The following is a 20390-nucleotide window of genomic DNA, read 5'->3' on the forward strand; positions in this document are numbered from 1 at the left end:
CGAGATCACGTCATTGCACTCCAGCCTGGGCAACAGGAGTGAAACTCCATCTGGCACATGTGTAATTCTAGCTACTCAGAAGGCTGAGGCACGAGAATCGCTTGAACTGAGATCATGCCACTGCGCTCCGGCCTGGGGAACAGTGATACTCTGTCTTTTTTAAAAAAAAAAAAAAAAAAAAGGCTGGGCTCAGTGGCTACCACCCATAATCCCAGCACTTTGTGGGGCTGAGACAGGCAGATCACCTGACGTCAGGAGTTGGAGACCAGCCTGGCCAGCATGACGAAACCCCATCTCTACTAAAAATATAGAAAAGTAGGCAGGTGTAATAGCTTGTGCCTGTAGTCCCAGTAGCTGGTGCCTGTAGTCGCTTGAACCCAGGAGCTGAAATTGTGCCACTGCACTCCAGCCTGGGTGACAGAGAGAGACTCTGTCAAAAAAAAAAAAAGAAAAGAAAAGGCCAAGTGCAGTGGCTCACACCTGTAATCCCAGCCCTTTGGAAGGCCGAGGTGGGCGGATCATGAGGTCAGGAGTTCGAGACCAGCCTGGCCAACATGGTGAAACACTCCCATCTCTGCTAAAATACAAAAATTAACGGGGCGAGGCCAGGCGCGGTGGCTCAAGCCTGTAATCCCAGCCCTTTGGAAGGCCGAGACGGGCAGATCACGAGGTCAGGAGATCGAGACCATCCTGGCTAACACGGTGAAACCCCGTCTCTACTAAAAAATACAAAACACTAGCCTGGCAAGGTGGCGGGCGCCTGTAGTCCCAGCTGCTCGGGAGGCTGAGGCAGGAGAATGGCGTCAACCCAGGAGGCGGAGCTTGCAGTGAGCTGAGATCTGACCACTGCACTCCAGCCTGGGCGACAGCAAGACTCTGTCTCAAAAAAAAAAAAAAAAATTAACCGGGTGTGATGGTGCATGTCTGTAGTCCCAGCTACTTGGGAGGCTGAGACCGGAGAATCCCGGGTTCAAGTGATTCTCCTGCTTCAGCCTCCCGAGTAGCTGGAGTTACGGGCATGCGCCACCATGCCCAGCTCATTTTTTTGTTTTTGTTTTTGTTTGTTGTTTTGTTTTTTTAGTAGAGACAGGGTTTCTCCATGTTAGTCAGGCTGATCTTGAACTCTCAACCTCGGGTCATCTGCCTGCCTCGGCCTCCCAAAGTGCTGGGATTACAGGCTTGAGCCACTGCTCCTGGCCTGTTTGTTCTTATTAAAATGATGTGCTTTTGATTAAGAAGGAGTTAAGATGTTATTTAAGAGAATATTTTTTTAAGTTATTATATTAGCTCCTCCTTGACCCATGGACCTATTCCTGGTTAACCTTCTTTGTGAGGTGGTGGTTCTTCCTTGTTTCCTCTAGCCCTTTGCAGTCCTGTAACAAACTGGACCTGTGATGGGCTCAGGACATGTGAATGACAGCAGAGCCAGTAGGTTCCCTTAGAAAAGGAAGGAATCCTTCCTGTTTCTTTAGAAAGTTCAGATGCTGGGATTTTTCCAGAATACATGTTTTTCTAAGCTGTATACACATTACTTCCTGCTAAAGAGAAGAGTGGGAATATTTGCATAGCAGAGATCTGGGTAACTTTTGGTCCTCCCAGGGAGAGACGAAGTAAGATTTCACCGTATTTCAGTTTGGTTCACTCTCAGGACTGACTGGAGTTTTTCTGTTTTGACACCAGGCCAGAAACTTTATGACTGGTAACATTGTTTTCACTTCTTAAAGTCCCTACTTGAAAGCGTACCCCCCCCCATGCCCCCACCCCCATTAGGACTGCAATTAACAAATTATCAGATTAAACTGAGACTTTGGACCTCCTCTCCTCCCTCAGAAATTGAATCAAAAGACTACTTGAAATGGTAACAAGGAACTATTACTGGTGTTCCTGTTGTTAATGTTTAGCTGGTAAGTGCTGCCCTATTCATCAAGTGGTCTTTCATGCGGTTTTGTTAAGAAGTGAAAACAATGCCAATGGAGAATTTCCTTTAGTTCATGCCTGTGGCATAGACAGACAAGATCTAAAAGTTTCTCATGCCCATTACAAAAGTTCCTGTTATTTGGATTTTTCATAAATGACCCATAGAATGATATTTTAAAAGATGTGAATATAGTTGTAATAATAATGTACACCCTGCATCCTGAGATCCAGACAAGTTTTATCTAATACCAGTGAATGTTGATGTCAATCAGTAACTTTTCTGGCCTTTTTACAATTGAGGAGTAAAATAGGAAGAAAAAAAATGGAGTGGGTAGAGGGGGAAACCCAAATAAATGTTTGACTTTAACCCCACCCAAAGGTCGGCTGATGCCTCTAGGGTATGTTATGATTAGCTGGAGCCGATTCTGATCTCAGCTCATGAGGGATCTGTAACCATTTGGCTTCCGTGGATGGCTTCAATTCAGCAAACATTTTCATAAGAAATAGTCCCTGTCTTCTGGGATAGTATCATCTTATTGGGGAGAATCTAAATGGATAATTTCAACACGGCTGATTAGAACTACAATTAAAGAGCACTCCTGGAAGCAGGAGTTTAGGGGTTCTGTAACTTTGTATTTACTTCCTGTTTCTTTCTTTAACGCATTATGTACTTGTATCTTCTATGGGCATTTACATAAATGCAAAGACCTGTAATTATTATTGGCCACATTGATGTTAAGTTGGAAATATTTTTATTACCAGAAGAGAAACTAGTATCTGTTCCAGATAGAACCCCCTTAGGCCGCAGTATTTTGGAGACCATTCTGAATAGTGGTCTTCAAGGTGGTCATGGTCAAGACAGACTTTATACTCATGAATTTTGAAGTGTTTTTCTCAATTATCCTTTTATCCCTCCCTCTAATCACAGAACCATGAAACGTGCTTTTGTTGCTGTTGTTCCCCTTACGAAGTATTGCCTGTAAAATCAAAATAGTTTTTAGTAAGCAGTTAAATTACAACTCCAGCAGTTTTTCTTTAAGGGATCTGTTTCCTTCTAAGTTAAATGTGCCGGGATATCCTCTAATGCCCTCTAGGCTTTCTGATTCTGATGCTAATATGGTATTCTGGGAAATATCTGTCCAAATTATTCTTCCTGCTGATCTCTGAATTCCTGCTATCGAGGTCAGTCACTTCACACACTACCATGATGACAACTTTACCAAGCCAGATGCTTACTCAGAGCTTTCCAAGACCCAGCTTTGGTTTCATCAGCAAAATCCATCCTTCCCACCCCCTATACACACGCCAGTTTGAGGCTCCTCACTACCACAAAACAAAACAAAAAACACCGCATCTGTGGGTTGGGTTTTAGTTAACTGGTCTATCTGGCATTACTTTGCTCTCAAGGCCAGTTTTGTGTGTGAAGGAGCTGGAGTTACAAGTGAATGCTTTATATTGAACCCACCCTGAGAAAGCGAGTCTGCGCAGAGTGGTTAAGATGGGGAGTATGACCTGAACCTCATACTTTATTAATCCCATTGTTATTTACTGTTCTTTTTGGCAAGTAACTATAATTTTTTTTTTTTTTTCTGGAGACAGAATTTCGCTCTTGTTGCCCAGGCTGGAGTGCAATGGCACGATCTCGGCTCACCGCAACCTCCACCTCCCAGGTTCAAGCAATTCTCCTGCCTCAGCCTCCCGGGTAGCTAGGATTACAGGCATGAGCCACCACGCCCAGCTAATTTTGTATTTTTAGTAGAGACAGGGTTTCTCCATGTTGGTCAAGCTGGTCTCGAACTCCCGACCTCAGGTAATCTGCCTGGCTCAGCCTCCCAAAGTGCTGGGATTACAGGCATGAGCCACTGTGCCCAGCCAGGTTCTTTATATTCATACACAGAGTGTACACACAGAAGATAAGTCTGGAGAGGTTCAGTGTTAAGAAAAATCATCCAGAACTTGGAAATAAGGCAGAAGGATGACTAGATACCCTTTTATTGTCCTATTGGAGCATCATCTAACAGGCTCACGCAAGAATTATTAAACTCTCTAGGACATGGTTCTCAAAGTCTACTCCCCAAACCATCAGCATCACTTAAGAACTTGTTAGAAATGCCACTTCTCAGGCCCCACCCAAGACCTACTAAATAGCAAACTCAGAGGTGAGGCCCAGCAATCTGTTTTAACAAGTCCTCCAGCTGCTTCTGATATAGCCAGTTTGAAAACTACCCTAGAGCAATGTAGCTTTTTTTAACTTGCTGTTTATTGTTAGTTAGGGCTTAGGCTTTGTGAAGTTACATGTAAATTGTAGATTTTTGCCTGTAAAAGATACAGATCATTTCTGTCAAATAGGAAGATTAACCCAAAGGTTACAGTTTACTGTCCCATAGATGTTAACTAGTTTTTTTTTGAGACGGAATCTGGCTCTGTCGCCCAGGCTGGAGTGCCGTGGCCGGATCTCAGCTCACTGCAAGCTCCGCCTCCCAGGTTCACGCCATTCTCCTGCCTCCGCCTCCCAAGTAGCTGGGACTACAGGCGCCTGCCTCGTCGCCCGGCTAGTTTTTTATATTCTTTAGTAGAGACGGGATTTCACCGTATTAGCCAGGATGGTCTCGATCTCCTGACCTTGTGATCCGCCCGTCTCGGCCTCCCAAAGTGCTGGGGTTACAGGCTTGAGCCACCGCACCCGGCCAGATGTTAACTAGTTTTGTCCTTAACTTAGCAGACTTCTTTAAGAAACAGGGGGTTTGCTGTATATGGCCTAGGCTAGACTGCAACTCTTGGGCTCAAGTGATCCTCCCATCCCAGCCTCCCAAATAGCTAGGACCACAGGCACACCCCACCACACCTAGCTAATTTTTAAATATTTTGTAGAGACAGGATCTCACTGTGTTGCCCAAGCTGGTCTGGAACTCCTGGCGTCAAGCCATCCTCCTGCCTCAGTCTCCTGAGTAGCTGGGGGCTACAGAGGTGCATGTGCCTGGCTCTTAGCAGACATTTTAGCGTGCCTCTTTTCCTCAGATTCTCTTTTGAATTAGCACTACTTCCTGCTTACTCCCTTATTAATAAGTTAAATATATCCTAACACATGTATACTCTATATATGTGTGAAAGACATGTTTCTATTTTTTTAAAAAAATACTATACTTTGAAAACAGCAATGAAAATAGCCATTTTCCATGGGGTAGAAAGGGTTCTGACTTTTTCTTTTAAAAGTTCTATATTGTTTATTTTATTTGAAAGTGTTTTAAAGCACTTTCATTTTCTTAAAGAAATAAAAATAAGTAAATAAGTCAGTTTCTCCCCAAAAGTCTGAAGTGTATAAGACTCGAGTAACAGTTCTATTTGTTGAGAATGTAAGTGATATTGAGAAAATGGTAGGATTGTAAACCTGCTTCTCATCTTGTGACATTTGGCTATTATTGCCTAAGACACTGGTACTCAGAGCCAACTGTGTAGTATGCAGATCAGGACCAAAAGGCTTTGTGAGCCATATAGAGCTCCTTTAGGAGGACTTGAAATGCATTTTTTTTTTTTTGGATAGGGACTTATCTGAACCTAAACGTCCAAGGACAAGGGATTAACTCTTCTTTCATTAAATAACCCTTTAGGTTGTATTTCTTGATTACTCAGAACATGGAATTTGCTTTTTTTTTTTTTCTTTCTTTTTTAGTTTTCAGGTAGCACCTAGAACAGTTTCTGGCTCAATGTAATAAGCATTATGCATTAGCTTCAACTACCATTATTATTCATCTGTAAAATGGGACTAGTAATAATACCTGCATTTTAAGGTTATAGTGATTAAATTAGATAATAAATATAAAATTCGTAGTACTCAGTAGTTAGCACATAATAGGCCATCAAACAGTATATTTATAACACCTTAACAATAAACTAATACTAAAAAATGATCATACCATGGAGATACAAAAATATTTTTTAGACTGGGCATGGTAGCTCACGCCTGTTATCCCACCACTTTGGGGGGCCAAGGCAGGCGGATCACCTGAGGTCAAGAGTTCGAGACCAGCCTGACCAACATGGAGAAACCCCGTCTCTACTAAAAATACAAAATTAGCCGGTGGGTGGTGCATGCTTGTAATCCCAGCTACTAGGGAGGCTGAGGCAGGAGAATCACTTGAACCCGGGAGGCGGAGGCTGCAGTGAGCCGAGATTGCGCCATTTCACTCCAGCCTGGGCAACAAGAGTGAAACTCCATCTCAAAAAGTATATACATATATTTTTTAATCATGCATAAAATACAGGCATCCCCAATTAAAACAGGTGATTGTTTTATCTTGTTATCAAATAGTTGAGCTGCTCTATTTAGTCCTGGGTTCTGTGTAAATAGAAGATACAATTGTGGGAAAGTGGCATAGAAATCAAACTAGGATTTGGAACTGCTTCACTGTTTAACCAGCTTCTTTGCAAAGGTAAACAAGAATGCCATGTAATTCTACCACTTTCACATGTGAAATTTTCTTCTGATTTCATAGGAACCTTGGGAAACGTCTGAACTGATTAGCAGTTTTAGGGAATGTTAGTTCTGTTGTATAGGGTGTCTATCTGATTATCCAGTTTCCCACAACTGCCTTTTGGGCTCATGCTTTGTTTTGAAATTTGTTCCATTGATCATATCTGCTGTGCGATTTAGGAGGCCTTTGGTGTGTTTGGGGAATGAAGCCCATGAGGATGACTCCTGGCTCTAGGGGAAGAGGCTCAAGTAACATGTTCATCTATGTTTGATGTGGGCACATTTGGTCCTGTGGTGCTTGATGGGAACGACACCCTTCCTTTCTTCACTTTTGTGCAGTAATGGCACTTAAACTGAATTTAGAAGCCCAGTGTCCTCATTATTTTGAAGGCAGGCCAAGAAATGTCCTAATGAGTATAAAACCTTCATTTTATAAGTGTTCTTGCAGGAGGAGTATTTATTTCATCATATGTCACTATAGTGGTTATGTGCCTTTTTAACTATCGATGTCACCTATTCCCAGAGTACTCCATGTTGTTCAAGATTTCCAGTTTGGCCGGGCGCGGTGGCTCAAGCCTTTAATCCCAGCACTTTGGGAGGTCGAGACGGGTGGATCACGAGGTCAGGAGATCGAGACCATCCGGGCTAACCCGGTGAAACCCCATCTCTACTAAAAAATATAAAAAACTAGCTGGGCAAGGTGGCGGGCGCCTGTAGTCCCAGCCACTTGGGAGGCTGAGGCAGGAGAATGGCGTAAACCCGGGAGGCAGAGGTTGCAATGAGCTGAGATCCAGCCACTGCACTCCAGCCTGGGGGACAGAGCGAGACTCCGTCTCAAAAAAAAAAAAAAAAATTCTAATTACTCAGGTGCTAGTGTGGCAGATCTGTGTGTTTTAATAAAAATGTATTAAACCTATGTGCTGTAACTGTAACTGCTGTTTGAAATGAATTACATGCACATAGGGGCAGTTCTTCAAAGTCAAGACTTGACATTTTATCTACGGCTACTCCATATAAAAGTTATTGTTGGCCTGGCGCAGTGGCTTATGCCTGTAATCCCTGCACTTTAGGAGGCTGAAGCAGGTGGGTCACCTGAGGTCAGGAGTTCGAGACCAGCCTGGCCAACATGGTGAAACCTCATCTCTACTAATAATACAAAAATTAGCCAGGCGTGGTGGCACACACCTCAAATTCCAGCTACTTGGGAGGCTGAGCCAGGAGAATCGCTTGAACCCGGGAGGTGGAAGTTGTAGTGAGCCAAGATTGTGCCATTGCACTCCAGCCTGGGCTACAAGAGCGAGACTCCGTCTCAAAACAAAAAAAAAAATGTTTCTGTTAATAATATATGGCCATGGTTTTCTTTTGTTTTTTTGTTTTTTCCTTGAGACTGAGTTTCACTCTTGTTGCCCAGGCTGGAGTGCAGGGGTGCAGTCTTGGTTCACAGCAACCTCCGCCTCCCGGGTTCAAGTGACTCTCCTGCCTCAGCCTCCCAAGTAGCTGCGATTACAGGTGTGCACCATCATGCCTGGCTAATTTTTTTGTATTTTTAGTAGAGATGGAGCTTCACCATATTGGCCAGGCTGCTCTCGAGCTCCTGACCTCAGGTGATCACCCGCCTCGGCCTCCCAACGTGCTAGAATTACAGGCATGATCCACCATGCCCGCCCCGCCGTGTGTTTTTAAAGAAAGTTTATAGGCACTCTTTTTTTTTTTTTTTTCTGATGGAGTCTCGCTCTGCCATCCAGGCTGGAGTGCAGTGGCGCAATCTGAGCCCACTGCAAGCTCCGCCTCCCAGGTTCAAGCGATTCTCCTGCCTCAGCCTCCCAAGTAGCTGGACTACAGGCGCCCACCACCATGCTCGCCTAATTTTTTGTATTTTTAGTAGAGACAGAGCTTCACCGTGTTAGCCAGGATGGTCTCAATCTCCTGACCTTGTGATCTGCCCGCTTCGGCCTCCCAAAGTGCTGGGATTACAGGCGTGAGCCACTGTGCCCAGCTTAGGCACTCTTTAAATGACTTGCTTTTCCTGGAACTTAAAAAAAAATGAGGCCGGGCGCGGTGGCTCAAGCCTGTAATCCCAGCACTTTGGGAGGCCGAGACGGGCGGATCACAAGGTCAGGAGATCGAGACCATCCTGGCTAATACGGTGAAACCCCGTCTCTACTAAAGAATACAAAAAACTAGCCGGGCGACGAGGCGGACGCCTGTAGTCCCAGCTACTTGGGAGGCGGAGGCAGGAGAATGGCGTGAACCCGGGAGGCGGAGCTTGCAGTGAGCTGAGATCCGGCCACTGCACTCCAGCCTGGGCGAGAGAGCCAGACTCCGTCTCAAAAAAAAAAAAAAAAAAAAAAAAAAAAAAAAAAAATGAATACAGTTATGTAATTTGAATATGGCTTTTCGTGTTTTTTTTTGAAGTTCTAATAGAGACTTATTGTTTGTTTTCCAGAACTCCACTTTGGCTAAAGAGAATGTTATTCTTTGATATAGAAACTACCAAAGTTATGGCTCACGCCTGTAGTCCTAGCACGTTGGGATGCTGAGGCGGGCAGATTGCTTGAGTCCAGGAGTTTGAGACGAGCCTATGCAACATGGTGAAATGCCATCTCTACTAAAATCACAAAAAACTAGCCTGCCGTGGTGGCACGTGCCTGTAGTCCCAGCTACTTGGGAGGCTGAGGTGGGAGAATCACCTGAGCTCAAGAAGTCGGAGTTGCAGTTAGCTGAAATCAGTCACACCACTGCACTCTGGACTGTAGCCTGGGCAACCGGAGTTAGACTCTGTCCCAAAAAGAAAAAGAAATTGCCAAAATTCATGGATCCCTATAATCTCTGATCTCACCATGTGTACTGGCCCACGGTCTGGGCTCACTGCAACCTCCACCTCCTGGGTTCAAGCGATTCTTCTGCCACAGCATTCCGAGTAACTGGGACCACAGGCACACACCAGCACACCTGGCTAATTTTTGTATTTTTAGTAGAGGCATGGTTTTGCCATGTTGCCCAGGCTGGTTTCAAACTCCTGGCCTCAAGTGATCCACTCGCCTCACCTTCCCAAAGTGCGAGGATGAGAGACTTGAGCCATCACACCCCACCTGATCTCACCATAAATTCATTTGATTTATAGACTTTGCATTAAGATCATCGAGAGGGAATTAAGGACCATCTGCTTTAAACAAATTCAAAGTGAAATATGAGCCAGGCATGGTGGTACACTCCTGTGGTCCCAGTTGCTCAGGAGGCTGAGGCAAGAGGACTGCTTGAGCTCAGGAGTTAAAGACCAGACTGGGCAGCATAGCAAGACCCCATCTCAAAATATATATACACACACACACACACACATATATGAAATACGTAGATTTTTAGAAATAATGGAAGTAGGTGTTCTTTTTTTTTTTTTTTGAGACGGAGTCTCGCTCTGTCGCCCAGGCTGGAGTGCAGTGGCCGGATCTCAGCTCACTGCAAGCTCTGCCTCCCGGGTTCACGCCATTCTCCTGCCTCAGCCTCCCGAGTAGCTTGGGACTACAGGCACCCGCCACCTCGCCCAGCTAGGTTTTTTTTTTTGTATTTTTTAGTAGAGATGGGGTTTCACCGTGTTAGCCAGGATGGTCTCGATCTCCTGACCTCGTGATCCGCCCGTCTCGGCCTCCCAAAGTGCTGGGATTACAGGCTTGAGCCACCGCGCCCGGCCAGGAGTTCTTTGTAAAGGCTTCACAATATCAATTCTTAAAGTAGCAATAATTTAAAAGTATCCAATTTGCAATAAATATGCTGCCAAATATTTTATGGGTAATCAAGGTCACATAAAATATGAAATACCTGGGCCGGGCGCAGTGGCTCACGCCTGTAATCTCAGCACTTTGGGAGGCCGAGGTGGGCGGATCACAAGGTCAGGAGATCAAGACCATCCTGGCTAACACAGTGAAACCCCGCCTCTACTAAAAATACAAAAAAAAAAAAAAAATTAGGTTGGGCCTGGTGGTGGGTGCCTGTAGTCCCAGCTGCTCTCGGGAGGCTGAGGCAGGAGAATTGCTTGAACCTGGGAGGCGGAGCTTGCAGTAAGCTGAGATCGTGCCACTGCACTCCAGCCTGGGCGACAGCAGAATGAGACTCCGTCTCAAAACAAACAAACAAACAAACAAACAAAACTGATACACCTGTATCCTTGACTTCTGGTTGCTGACCTCACTGTATAAAAGCTGTATGTTGATCTCTGGCCCCTCATTTGTTCTTGTATGGTAAGTTTTTTTCCAGTTCATCCACAAATTGAGGTGGGGGTATACAATTGATTTAATTTTCCCCTACTTAGTTGAGATAATTAAGATGCTGAAATTGAGGTATTTAACTAAGATGCTGCTACACTTTGTGACATAAAACAGGCCGTGGAGATAAATTCTAGATGGAGGAGTTCTCCCTTTTCGTGGGATAAAAAGTAGAGGGAAAAATTTTGCCTTTCTAAAAGGTCAAGATATCTGAGGTGTCGTTTTGGAAAGCCTTTACGTAAGATAATCCTAGAGGATCTCTTATATTGATTTATCATTATCACTGGCCTCAGCTTACCTTTCCCTGGAGCATTCAAAGAATAAGTAAATGGTCCTATATTAGAGATGGAGTGTGTTCCAGAGCGTTGTAGAGAAAAAGAGGTTCTAGGAATAGCCTTCTGTTTAATTTATTTCTCTCTGACTAGGTTTTTGGCTTTATCGGATTAAGATTTAAGAAAGAATTTCTTCAGCTTTGAAACACTAGACCTTTTAAGGCATCAGACTTGTTTGTGGCAACTATTCAGAAAGAATGTATCTGTATGCATGAAGTGCAGCATGATATATTCTGACTTTAAAGCTCATTCTTTTAAAAGAATAGCTGGGTGAGGTGGCTCATGCCTGTAATTCCAGCACTTTGCGAGGTGGCAGCGGTGGGAGAATTACTTGAGATTAAGACCAGTCTGGGCAACATGGAGAGACCCCTGTCTCTACAAAAAAAAAAAAATTAGCTGGACGTGGTGGCCTGTGATTGTAGTCTTAGCTGCCTATGAGGCTGAGGTGGAAGGATCCCTTGCACCCAGGAAGTCAGAGGTGCAGAGCCATGATCAGTCACACCACTGTACTCCAACCTGGGCGCCAGAGTGAGACATCATCTCAAAAAAAATAAAATTAAAAATTAAAATCTGGAATAAATGGATTAGAATCCTGGCTCTTCACTTATTATTTCTATGACCTTGGGCAAGTTATTTAAAGAGTTGTGTCCTGGCCGGGCGCGGTGGCTCAAGCCTGTAATCCCAGCACTTTGGGAGGCCGAGACGGGTGGATCACAAGGTCAGGAGATCGAGACCATCCTGGCGAACACAGTGAAACCCCGTCTCTACTAAAAAAATACAAAAAACTAGCCGGGCGAGGTGGTGGGCGCCTGTAGTCCCAGCTACTCGGGAGGCTGAGGCAGGAGAATGGCGTAAACCCGGGAGGCGGAGCTTGCAGTGAGCTGAGATCCGGCCACTGCACTCCAGCCTGGGCGACAGAGCGAGACTCCGTCTCAAAAAAAAAAAAAAAAGAGTTGTGTCCTCAGGTTTCTTATCTGTAAAACAGGAATAAAACTAGGAGTTTTAGAAGGATTAAATTAATTATTACATGCAAAGCACATAAAAAGCTGCGTAGTAATTGGGCCAGGCACGCTGGCTCACAACTGTCATCCTAGCACTTTAGGAGGCTGAGGCCGGTGGATTGCCTGAACTCAAGAGTTTGAGACCAGCCTGGGCAACACGGTGAAACCCCGTTTCTACTGAAATACAAAAAATTAGCTGGGCGTGGCAGCGTGTGTCTGTAATCCCAGCTACTTGGGAGGCTGAGACAGGAGAATGGTTTGAACCTGGGAGGTAGAGGTTGCAGTGAGCTGAGATCGTGCCATTGCACTCTAGCCTGGGTGACAGAGCAACATTCTGTCTCAAAAAAAAAAAAAACTGCATAGTACATAATAGATGTAGATGCTCAATAAATATTAGTCATTACATCAGTAGCAGTAGTAAGAGTTATAGTAACAATAATTGTCATTTCTCTTGGAGTTAAGTTATTCATCTATCCCTACTACTTTCCCATACTCCCCAAACATAGGCACGCTGTTGACAAAGTTAAAACCTTCTTCTAAAACAGTGCTGTTCGATAGAACTTTCTGCAATGATAGAAATGTCCTACATCTGTGCTCTTCAGTTTGATAACCATGGGCAACATGTGGCCAATGGTGACTTTGTTGGGCAGTACAGATCTAAAGTGTAGTCTTTCCTCTAGTTTCATTATATATGCTGTGTTTTATGAATACTTTTTAAAATTCTGTGAATGTCTCCCCTTTAAATATATATATGTATATGTGTGTGTATATATATATATATATATATTTTTGAGACAGAGTCTTGCTCTTTCACCCAGGCTGGATTGCAGTGGTGCAATCTCAGCTCACTGCAACCTCCGCCTCCTAGTTTCAAGCAATTCTCGTGCTTCAGCCTCCTGAGTAGCTGGAATTACAGGCATGGGCTACCACACCTGGCTAACTTTTTGTATTTTTAATAGAGACAGGATCTCACCATGTTGACCGGTCTGGTCTCAAACTTCTGACCTTACGAGGTCTGCCTGCCTTGCCCTCCCCAAGTGCTGGGATTACAGGTGTGACCCACTGCGCCTGGCAAGAGGTATATATTCTTATACTGCATTTATAATTTCTTCTTTTTTTTTTTTTTGAGATGGAGTCTCGCTCTGTCGCCCAGGCTGGAGTATAGTGGCCGGATCTCAGCTCACTGCAAGCTCTGCCTCCCGGGTTTATGCCATTCTCCTGCCTCAGCCTCCCGAGTAGCTGGGACTACAGGCGCCCGCCACCTCGCCTGGCTAGTTTTTTGTATTTTTTAGTAGAGACGGGGTTTCACCATGTTAGCCAGGATGGTCTCGATCTCCTGACCTCGTGATCCACCCGTCTCGGCCTCCCAAAGTGCTGGGATTACAGGCTTGAGCCACCGCGCCCGGCCTGCATTTATAATTTCTTTAAGCTCAGTATCTCAAATCCAAATCCACATTCTAGCCTAGAAAGTTTACATTACTACTTTGCTGAAGCCTGTGATGTGTTTATTTGTTTATTCTTTTTTCTAACTGTTTCATAATACTGATGATTTCCAAGTTAGAGGCAAGAACTTGGAAACTTTGTCTGGTATTTCACAAATTAATTTATTTTAGAGCAACATTTGTGGTTTAACTAGACTATTATATTACTTAGGCTTTCTAATTGGGCTAGGAGATAGATCCCCTTGGGGAGGTAAACGTTTTTGACCAGGAACAATAAGGCTATATGAAGGACAACAGCCTCCTTAGTCACTATTCTTGTGGGATTTGGGGATAGAGAATACCTCAGCACTTCAGATTGATGTGATAACTCTTCCTAGAGAAGTTTTCTGGCTGGGTGAGGTGGGTAATGCCTATAGTCCCAGCACTTTGGGAGGCTGAGGCGGGAGGATCGTTTGAGGCCAGGAGTTTGAGGCCAGCCTGAGCAACATAGCAAGACCTGATTACTACAAAAAATTTTTTTTAATTAGCTGGATATGATATTACGTGCCTGTAGTCTCACCTACTCAAAAGGCTGAGGCGAGAGGATTGCTTCAGCTTAGGGAAGTCGAGGCTGCAGTGAGCCATGATCGTATTACTGCACTCTAGCCTGGGTGACAAAGCTAGACCCTGTCTCAAAATAAATAATAAATAATTAAAGACTCATTTCTACAGTCAGATCCTGTGGTCTGGATTAGTGTCAGTTTTATTTAGGAAAGTATTCAAAATAGCTGACATGGATGGGCACAGTGGCTCACACCTGTATTCCTAACACTTTGAAAGGCCAAGGCAGCAGGATTGCTTGAACCCAGGAGTTCGAGACTAGCCTGGGCAACATAGGGAAGCCCCATCACTACAAAAAAAATCAGTCAGGCATGGTGGTGCTTGTCTGCATTCTGAGCTATTTGGGAGGTTAAAGCAGGAGGATCCCTTGAGCCCAGGAGGTCGAGGCTGCAGTGAACCATAATTGTGCCACTGCACTCCAGCCTGGGCAACAGCAAGACCCTGTCTCAAAGAAAAGGAAAAAGAAACTAAAAATAGCTGATGCCAAATGGTGTTCTTAGATGCTCACCCCGTACTCTTGAGGACTGGTGCCTTCTCAGTAAATCGTATTGTTCCCCTAAGTGAGATCACAAGAAAGAGTCCTCTGCTCTGCCTTCTGAACCTTGAGACTTTTTGTAAGTGACACCATTAAAGCAATCTGAGCAGGGCTTTTCAGTGTTCCCATAATGTGCTACTGAAAGAGGAAGCAAAGCTCTCCACCTAGATTGGAGCATCTCCACTGCTGTCAGGTCCGTGTAGTGTTGGGATTCCTTCTGCTTAAGATCTTGAAAAATGAATCCTGCAGTTTTAACCAAAAAGAAAAAAAAAAAAGATTTTTTAAAAAAAGCATTCTCTTGGGAGGCCGAGACGGGCGGATCACGAGGTCAGGAGATCGAGACCATCCTGGCTAACACGGTGAAACCCCGTCTCTACTAAAAAAATACAAAAAATTAGCCGGGCGAGATGGCGGGCGCCTGTAGTCCCAGCTACTCGGGAGGCTGAGGCGAGAGAATGGCGTAAACCCGGGAGGTGGAGCTTGCAGTGAGCTGAGATCCGGCCACTGCACTCCAGCCTGGGCGACAGAGCGAGACTCCGTCTCAACCAAAAAAAAAAAAAAAAAGCATTCTCGGCCAGGTGTGGTGGCTCACGCCTCTAATCCCAGCACTTTGGGAGGCCAAGGCGGGTGGATCACCTGAGGTCAGGAGTTTGAGACCAGCCTAGCCAACATGGTGAAACCCTGGTCTCAACTAAAAATGCAAGAATTAACTGGGCATGATGGCAGATGCCTGTAATCCCAGCTACTCGGGAGGCTGAGGCAGGAAAATCACTTGAACCCAGGAGGTAGAGGTTGCAGTGAGCCAAGATGGCATCATTGCACTCCAGCCTGGGCGACAAAGTGAGACTCTGTTTCCAAAGGGAAACACCTGGATACTGGGACAAGTTACTTTGGTCTTGAGCAAAACTAAAGGTGACATGTAGAGTGAGGGATGGGGAGAAATAGCAATTGTTATTTCAAAGACAATAGATTTTGAAAAATTATGCTCCTGTAAGACATTTGTTATCTCTCAAGTTTTCCCTCACAAACCAAACTTCGTTTTTTTCAGAATTTGGTCAGTGTAGCCCAGAGGTCCAGCCTAGATGGTGTTTGGTGTAAGACTCATGGTTTCATTGGAATTCCTTCACACCAAGCCTTGAAAGTTTGTGCCATTTGTGCTAGGCTGAGGCTGTCTGTTTATGTGAAGCCCATAGCTAGGGGCCTAGAGGTCCCTATGTTAACATTTGACTCACAGGACAAATAAGAACTGTGTTCTGCCTCCTTTTCTTTACCTGTGTTTTGTAACAAGTTATTTTTAAGTTGCATCCAGGCATCCAGCCTCTATATATACTTCTCCCTGATCCTCTACCTTCTTTCTTTTCTTTGTGACCTCTGTTAAGGGGATGGGAAGGGATGCTCATTTGTTGAGCACTTTCTATGTGCCAGGTATTATGTTAGGTGCTTTGAATATACTATTTAATACTCAAAACAGCCTTATGAGATAGGTACTGTCATCCCTAATTTTAGGTGAGCAAATTATAAACATGAGAGAGGCTAAGTAACTTTCCTCTAATTCAGATTTCTCTGTGTTAATAATAAAAGACATGTGAATTAGTGACGATTTTCTCTCAGACTCTCAAACCCAGTTTTCTTTCCACCTTTCCTCTGCGCTTTGTAGTATTAGTTCCCCTTTGGTTACTTTTCCAGGGAAAGGTGATCTATGGATAGCCTAACTACGGATTTTTGTGAGATCCTGAATGCTAACCGTGGTGTTACTGACTTTCCCTAGGGTCCTATCCTTCCCCCAAAGCTGGAGCAACTCTGGTCGTGTACAAGGACTTGCTAGTGCTGTTTGGTGGCTGGACGCGGCCAAGCCCTTATCCCCTACACCAGCCAGAGAGATTCTTTGATGAAATACACACTTACTCACCCTCTAAAAATTGGTAAGTCACAAAGATAAACTCTTTAAATCTGGAAAAAAAGACCTTAAATCAGTGGATTCTTTGTTTTTTTGAGTTAAGTGTCCCTTTGAGAATTAGATGGAAAGCTGTGGACTCTTTTCCGAGGAAGGGGAAAAATGTACATATACACAGATTTTACCAACAGTTTCAGAGAGTTTACAGGACTCCCTTAGAACTCTGCATTTAGAACCCTTATTCTAAAGAGAAAAAAATAGAAGAGATTTATTCCTCTTTCAAGAAAAATGAATAAGCCAGTTGAAGAACAGTGAGCTCTTCAGCTTTGACTGCTAACACTCCAGGAGTGTTATAGATCCAGATGATTCTTTACTCCTAACTGTGTCTCCAAGACTTACTCTGAATTGTTTTTCAAACATACATTTCTTAATGACAGCAACTGCTGTTTCTTGTAATGGAATACTTAGTACATGGCGCTTGTTAGCTGTTACTGATCAGGACCATAGGGAGAGGTAGCAGGTGGCAGGTGGTGCTCTGTCAGCAAACCATGATCTTGTCTCTTGTCATCGTTTTCTCATCTCTCTCCCTCCAGACTATTTACGTTCAGAACTTGAAAGTGAAGATAACTTTAAGCAAACTTACAGGAAAGGCATAAATACCTTATGCCATCCTCTACTTATTATCCCAACAAATCTCTGCTGATGGTGATAGGATTATCATTTTAAATGGAGGCCTGCTTTCTATTTTTACATAAAGCGTGTAGTGCTGACTTCTTGGCTTCCTCCTGTCTTTTTACATTAGGTGGAATTGCATTGTGACAACCCATGGGCCACCTCCCATGGCTGGCCACTCCTCCTGTGTAATAGATGATAAAATGATTGTCTTTGGTGGCTCTTTAGGATCCCGGCAAATGTAAGTACATTTGGTTTGCTCCATATGAGCCTGAAGGTAAAATACTCCTGGGAATAACAGGCTTAAAAAGTGAATTAGGGACGGACCAGGTGCCTAATTCACATCTGTAATCCCAGCATTTGGGGAGGCCAAGGTGGGTGGATCACCTGAGGTCAGGAGTTCGTGACCAGCATGGCAAACATGGTGAAGCCCCATCTCTACTAAAAATAGAAAAATTAGCCAGACGTGGTGGCACACACCTGTAGTCCCAGTTACTTGGAGGCTATGGCAGGAGAATCGATTGAACCTGGGAAGTGGCGGTTACAATGAGCCAGGATCCGGCCGGGCACGGTGGCTCAAGCCTGTAATCCCAGCACTTTGGGAGGCCGAGACGGGCAGATCACGAGGTCAGGAGATCGAGACCATCCTGGCTAACACGGTGAAACCCCGTCTCTACTAAAAAATACAAAAAACTAGCCGGGCGACATGGCGGGCGCCTGTAGTCCCAGCTGCTTGGGAGGCTGAGGCAGGAGAATGGCATAAACCCAGGAGGCGGAGCTTGCAGTGAGCTGAGACCCGGCCACTGCACTCCAGCCTGGGCGGCAGAGCGAGACTCCGTCTCAAAAAAAAAAAAAAAAAACAATGAGCCAGGATCGTGCCATTGCCTGGGCAACAGATTGAGACTTTCAAGAAAAAAAAAGTGAATTAGGGTCAGTATTCCTGAGCATGGCTCTAATTAATCGAATTAGTTATCTCATCCTAGCATTCTATTCTCTGATCCCTTAATCACAGACCAATAAGTTTAAAAATTTGCTCTGTAAAATCATAGTTACGTAGAATCTCATTGACACGTGGTTCTGTTCAGTAGGATCAAATTCATGGAACCTCCACCTTGCCTGCTGTACTGTGCCTACAGAAGGCCAACTTCCGAGAAACAGATTGCTTTACTTATTCTACTTTATTACTCAGCTCTTTCACTTTTGGACTTTAGAGGAGGAGAGGGGGAGATTGACAGGACAACTGGAAATGGCGGGCCCTCCAAATGTGATAGGTTGGTTGAGCCACATGTAAAGGGCATGAAAAGAAAGAAAGAAGGAAAGAAAAGAAAAAAAACCAAATGGGATGGGTTGTGGATTGGGTAGGAGCAGGAAACCTGTGTCAGGCATGACACTTCCGTGATGTCATTCTCCCTACCTCCTGTCCTCTCCACTTCTGGCCATACTGGACAGCTCAAGCCATAGTCAGGAGCCAGAACATTCTATCTGTATCACTGTCTGATTCAGCGGTAGCAGAAGTCGTGGTCATTTCCCCTGTGCTCTGAAGGAGAAGTTGATGAGCTGTCAGCAGCAAGACCATCCCACCCCTGTCCTCCCTTAAGACATTTCCATCTTCATATTTTAAAACAATTATGGAGAGAGATTATAGGAGCTACTCTCCCAGTGAGAGAGTTTAGGATTTCAGATGTTGGAACTATTGTTCCTATATTTTTGTGGGTGAATCCATGACCTTAAGTGACCATAAAAGAGAGACTGCCATCCAGGAGTCTGTCCTTGTCATGTTGGTCCTTTGAGGGTTAGAGATGCCAGTTTGTCCTTGATAAAACTGCAGCTTTCATAAGTCATTGTGAAATTACTTTTTGTAGCCAGAATCGATAAAGCTTTTAACTCCTGGACCATGAAGCTGCCTTTTGAATCATTTTTTCTCTTCTTTGTGGTTTTTGCTTTTGAAAACTGTAGCTTGACCAGTATCTATTTCCTGCTGTCACCAATTAACTATTTTTTTAATCATCTGCTTTTACTTCAGTTAATAGATGGTTTAAAAAATCATCTCGTCAGGTACTAGTGTCTGGCCGCAGACATAGCTCAGATGAGGCCTTGTGGAAAGAGCAGAGGGAAGGTCTCAGGATGACTGCTAGGGAAAGTAGGGGAAGAAAGATACAGTGTAAGAGCTCAGTAGGAGCATAACACTTTGCTGCGCATCTTTATAAAGGTCCCTTCATTTATATCAGCTCCTCAGAGAGTAGTAACAGTCTTTTCATTTTATAGATAAAGCCAGAGTTAGAGAAAATTAAGTGACTTGTTCAGGCTACAGAGCTTGGATTCAGCAACATGGTCTTTCTGGTTCAGAAGCCCCTGAACTCTGAGTAGGCCATCTGTAAAACCTGCTCCAGCCCACACAGTCTGTGAAAGTGAAAATGGTATAAGTTTGCCAAATGGGCACAGGCATCTGGAACTCCCCAGCCACCATTATGGTCCGTGGGAGCTCCTAACTCCCTTTATCCTTCTGTCCTTAATTCACAGGAGCAATGATGTCTGGGTCCTTGACCTCGAGCAGTGGGCGTGGTCCAAGCCGAACATCTCCGGCCCCAGTCCTCATCCTCGAGGTGGCCAATCTCAGGTGCTCAGGAATTAAAATAACTATTCAGCAAACACTGTAGCATCTTTCAGTTAGGACGGGAGAGGGAGGAGGGAGTCAGGTAAGATGCCAATATACACTAAGCCAAAGCAAATGTATCATTCTTTTTTACTGGTATTTATTTGTCAACTTCTAATTGGTCATATTATTTATAGTGGTTTTATATTATGCTCCTTCCCAAAGCATTTACTTTGCTGTGTCATTTCTCAAGAGAATCTTGCATTTTATGTGGTTGACATTCATGTTAATATTTGATCAACAAAGAATGTATCCTTTCTGGTGAATTATCAGTAATTTGTTCACAGGGATCAGAATTGACATGTTTTTAGGAGAATGGAGAGGTTATGGTAACTAGAACATTCCCATTTGGGAGCTAGGTAGGCTATTTTCATATACCAGTGAAGCATAGAAAGTCAGAAACCTGTGTCTTTGTAGGTTTATTTTCAATGTCTTCCCCTCCCCAGATTGTCATAGATGATGCAACTATCTTAATCCTCGGAGGGTGTGGCGGTCCCAATGCTGTGAGTATTGCTTCTGTGGCATTCCCATGTGCCTGCTGCTAAGTGTTCAAAACCTGTTTCCCCTGTCTTCTTCTCTAGGAGTATACAAGACTATTTCCATGGCATTTTAAT

The 20390-nt window shown here is 44.3% G+C and overlaps 1 protein-coding gene across 4 annotated transcripts in view; it reads left to right on the forward strand.

Annotated features, from left to right (window-relative positions):
* The window catches only part of FBXO42 (F-box protein 42), a 101469-nt gene that overhangs the window by 74653 nt on the left and 6426 nt on the right, over positions 1 to 20390 (forward strand). For all 4 annotated transcript variants that reach the window (XM_033228231.1, XM_033228234.1, XM_033228232.1 and 1 more), the window contains 4 exons: positions 16326 to 16479; positions 17254 to 17364; positions 19644 to 19740; positions 20223 to 20279. In XM_033228231.1, coding sequence (XP_033084122.1) covers positions 16326 to 16479; positions 17254 to 17364; positions 19644 to 19740; positions 20223 to 20279 — 419 coding nt within the window. The remainder of the gene's footprint in view (positions 1 to 16325; positions 16480 to 17253; positions 17365 to 19643; positions 19741 to 20222; positions 20280 to 20390) is intronic.

This window comes from Trachypithecus francoisi, unplaced genomic scaffold, assembly GCF_009764315.1.
Source record: "Trachypithecus francoisi isolate TF-2019V2 unplaced genomic scaffold, Tfra_2.0 Lachesis_group12, whole genome shotgun sequence".
In the NCBI taxonomy this organism is placed as follows: domain Eukaryota; kingdom Metazoa; phylum Chordata; class Mammalia; order Primates; family Cercopithecidae; genus Trachypithecus; species Trachypithecus francoisi.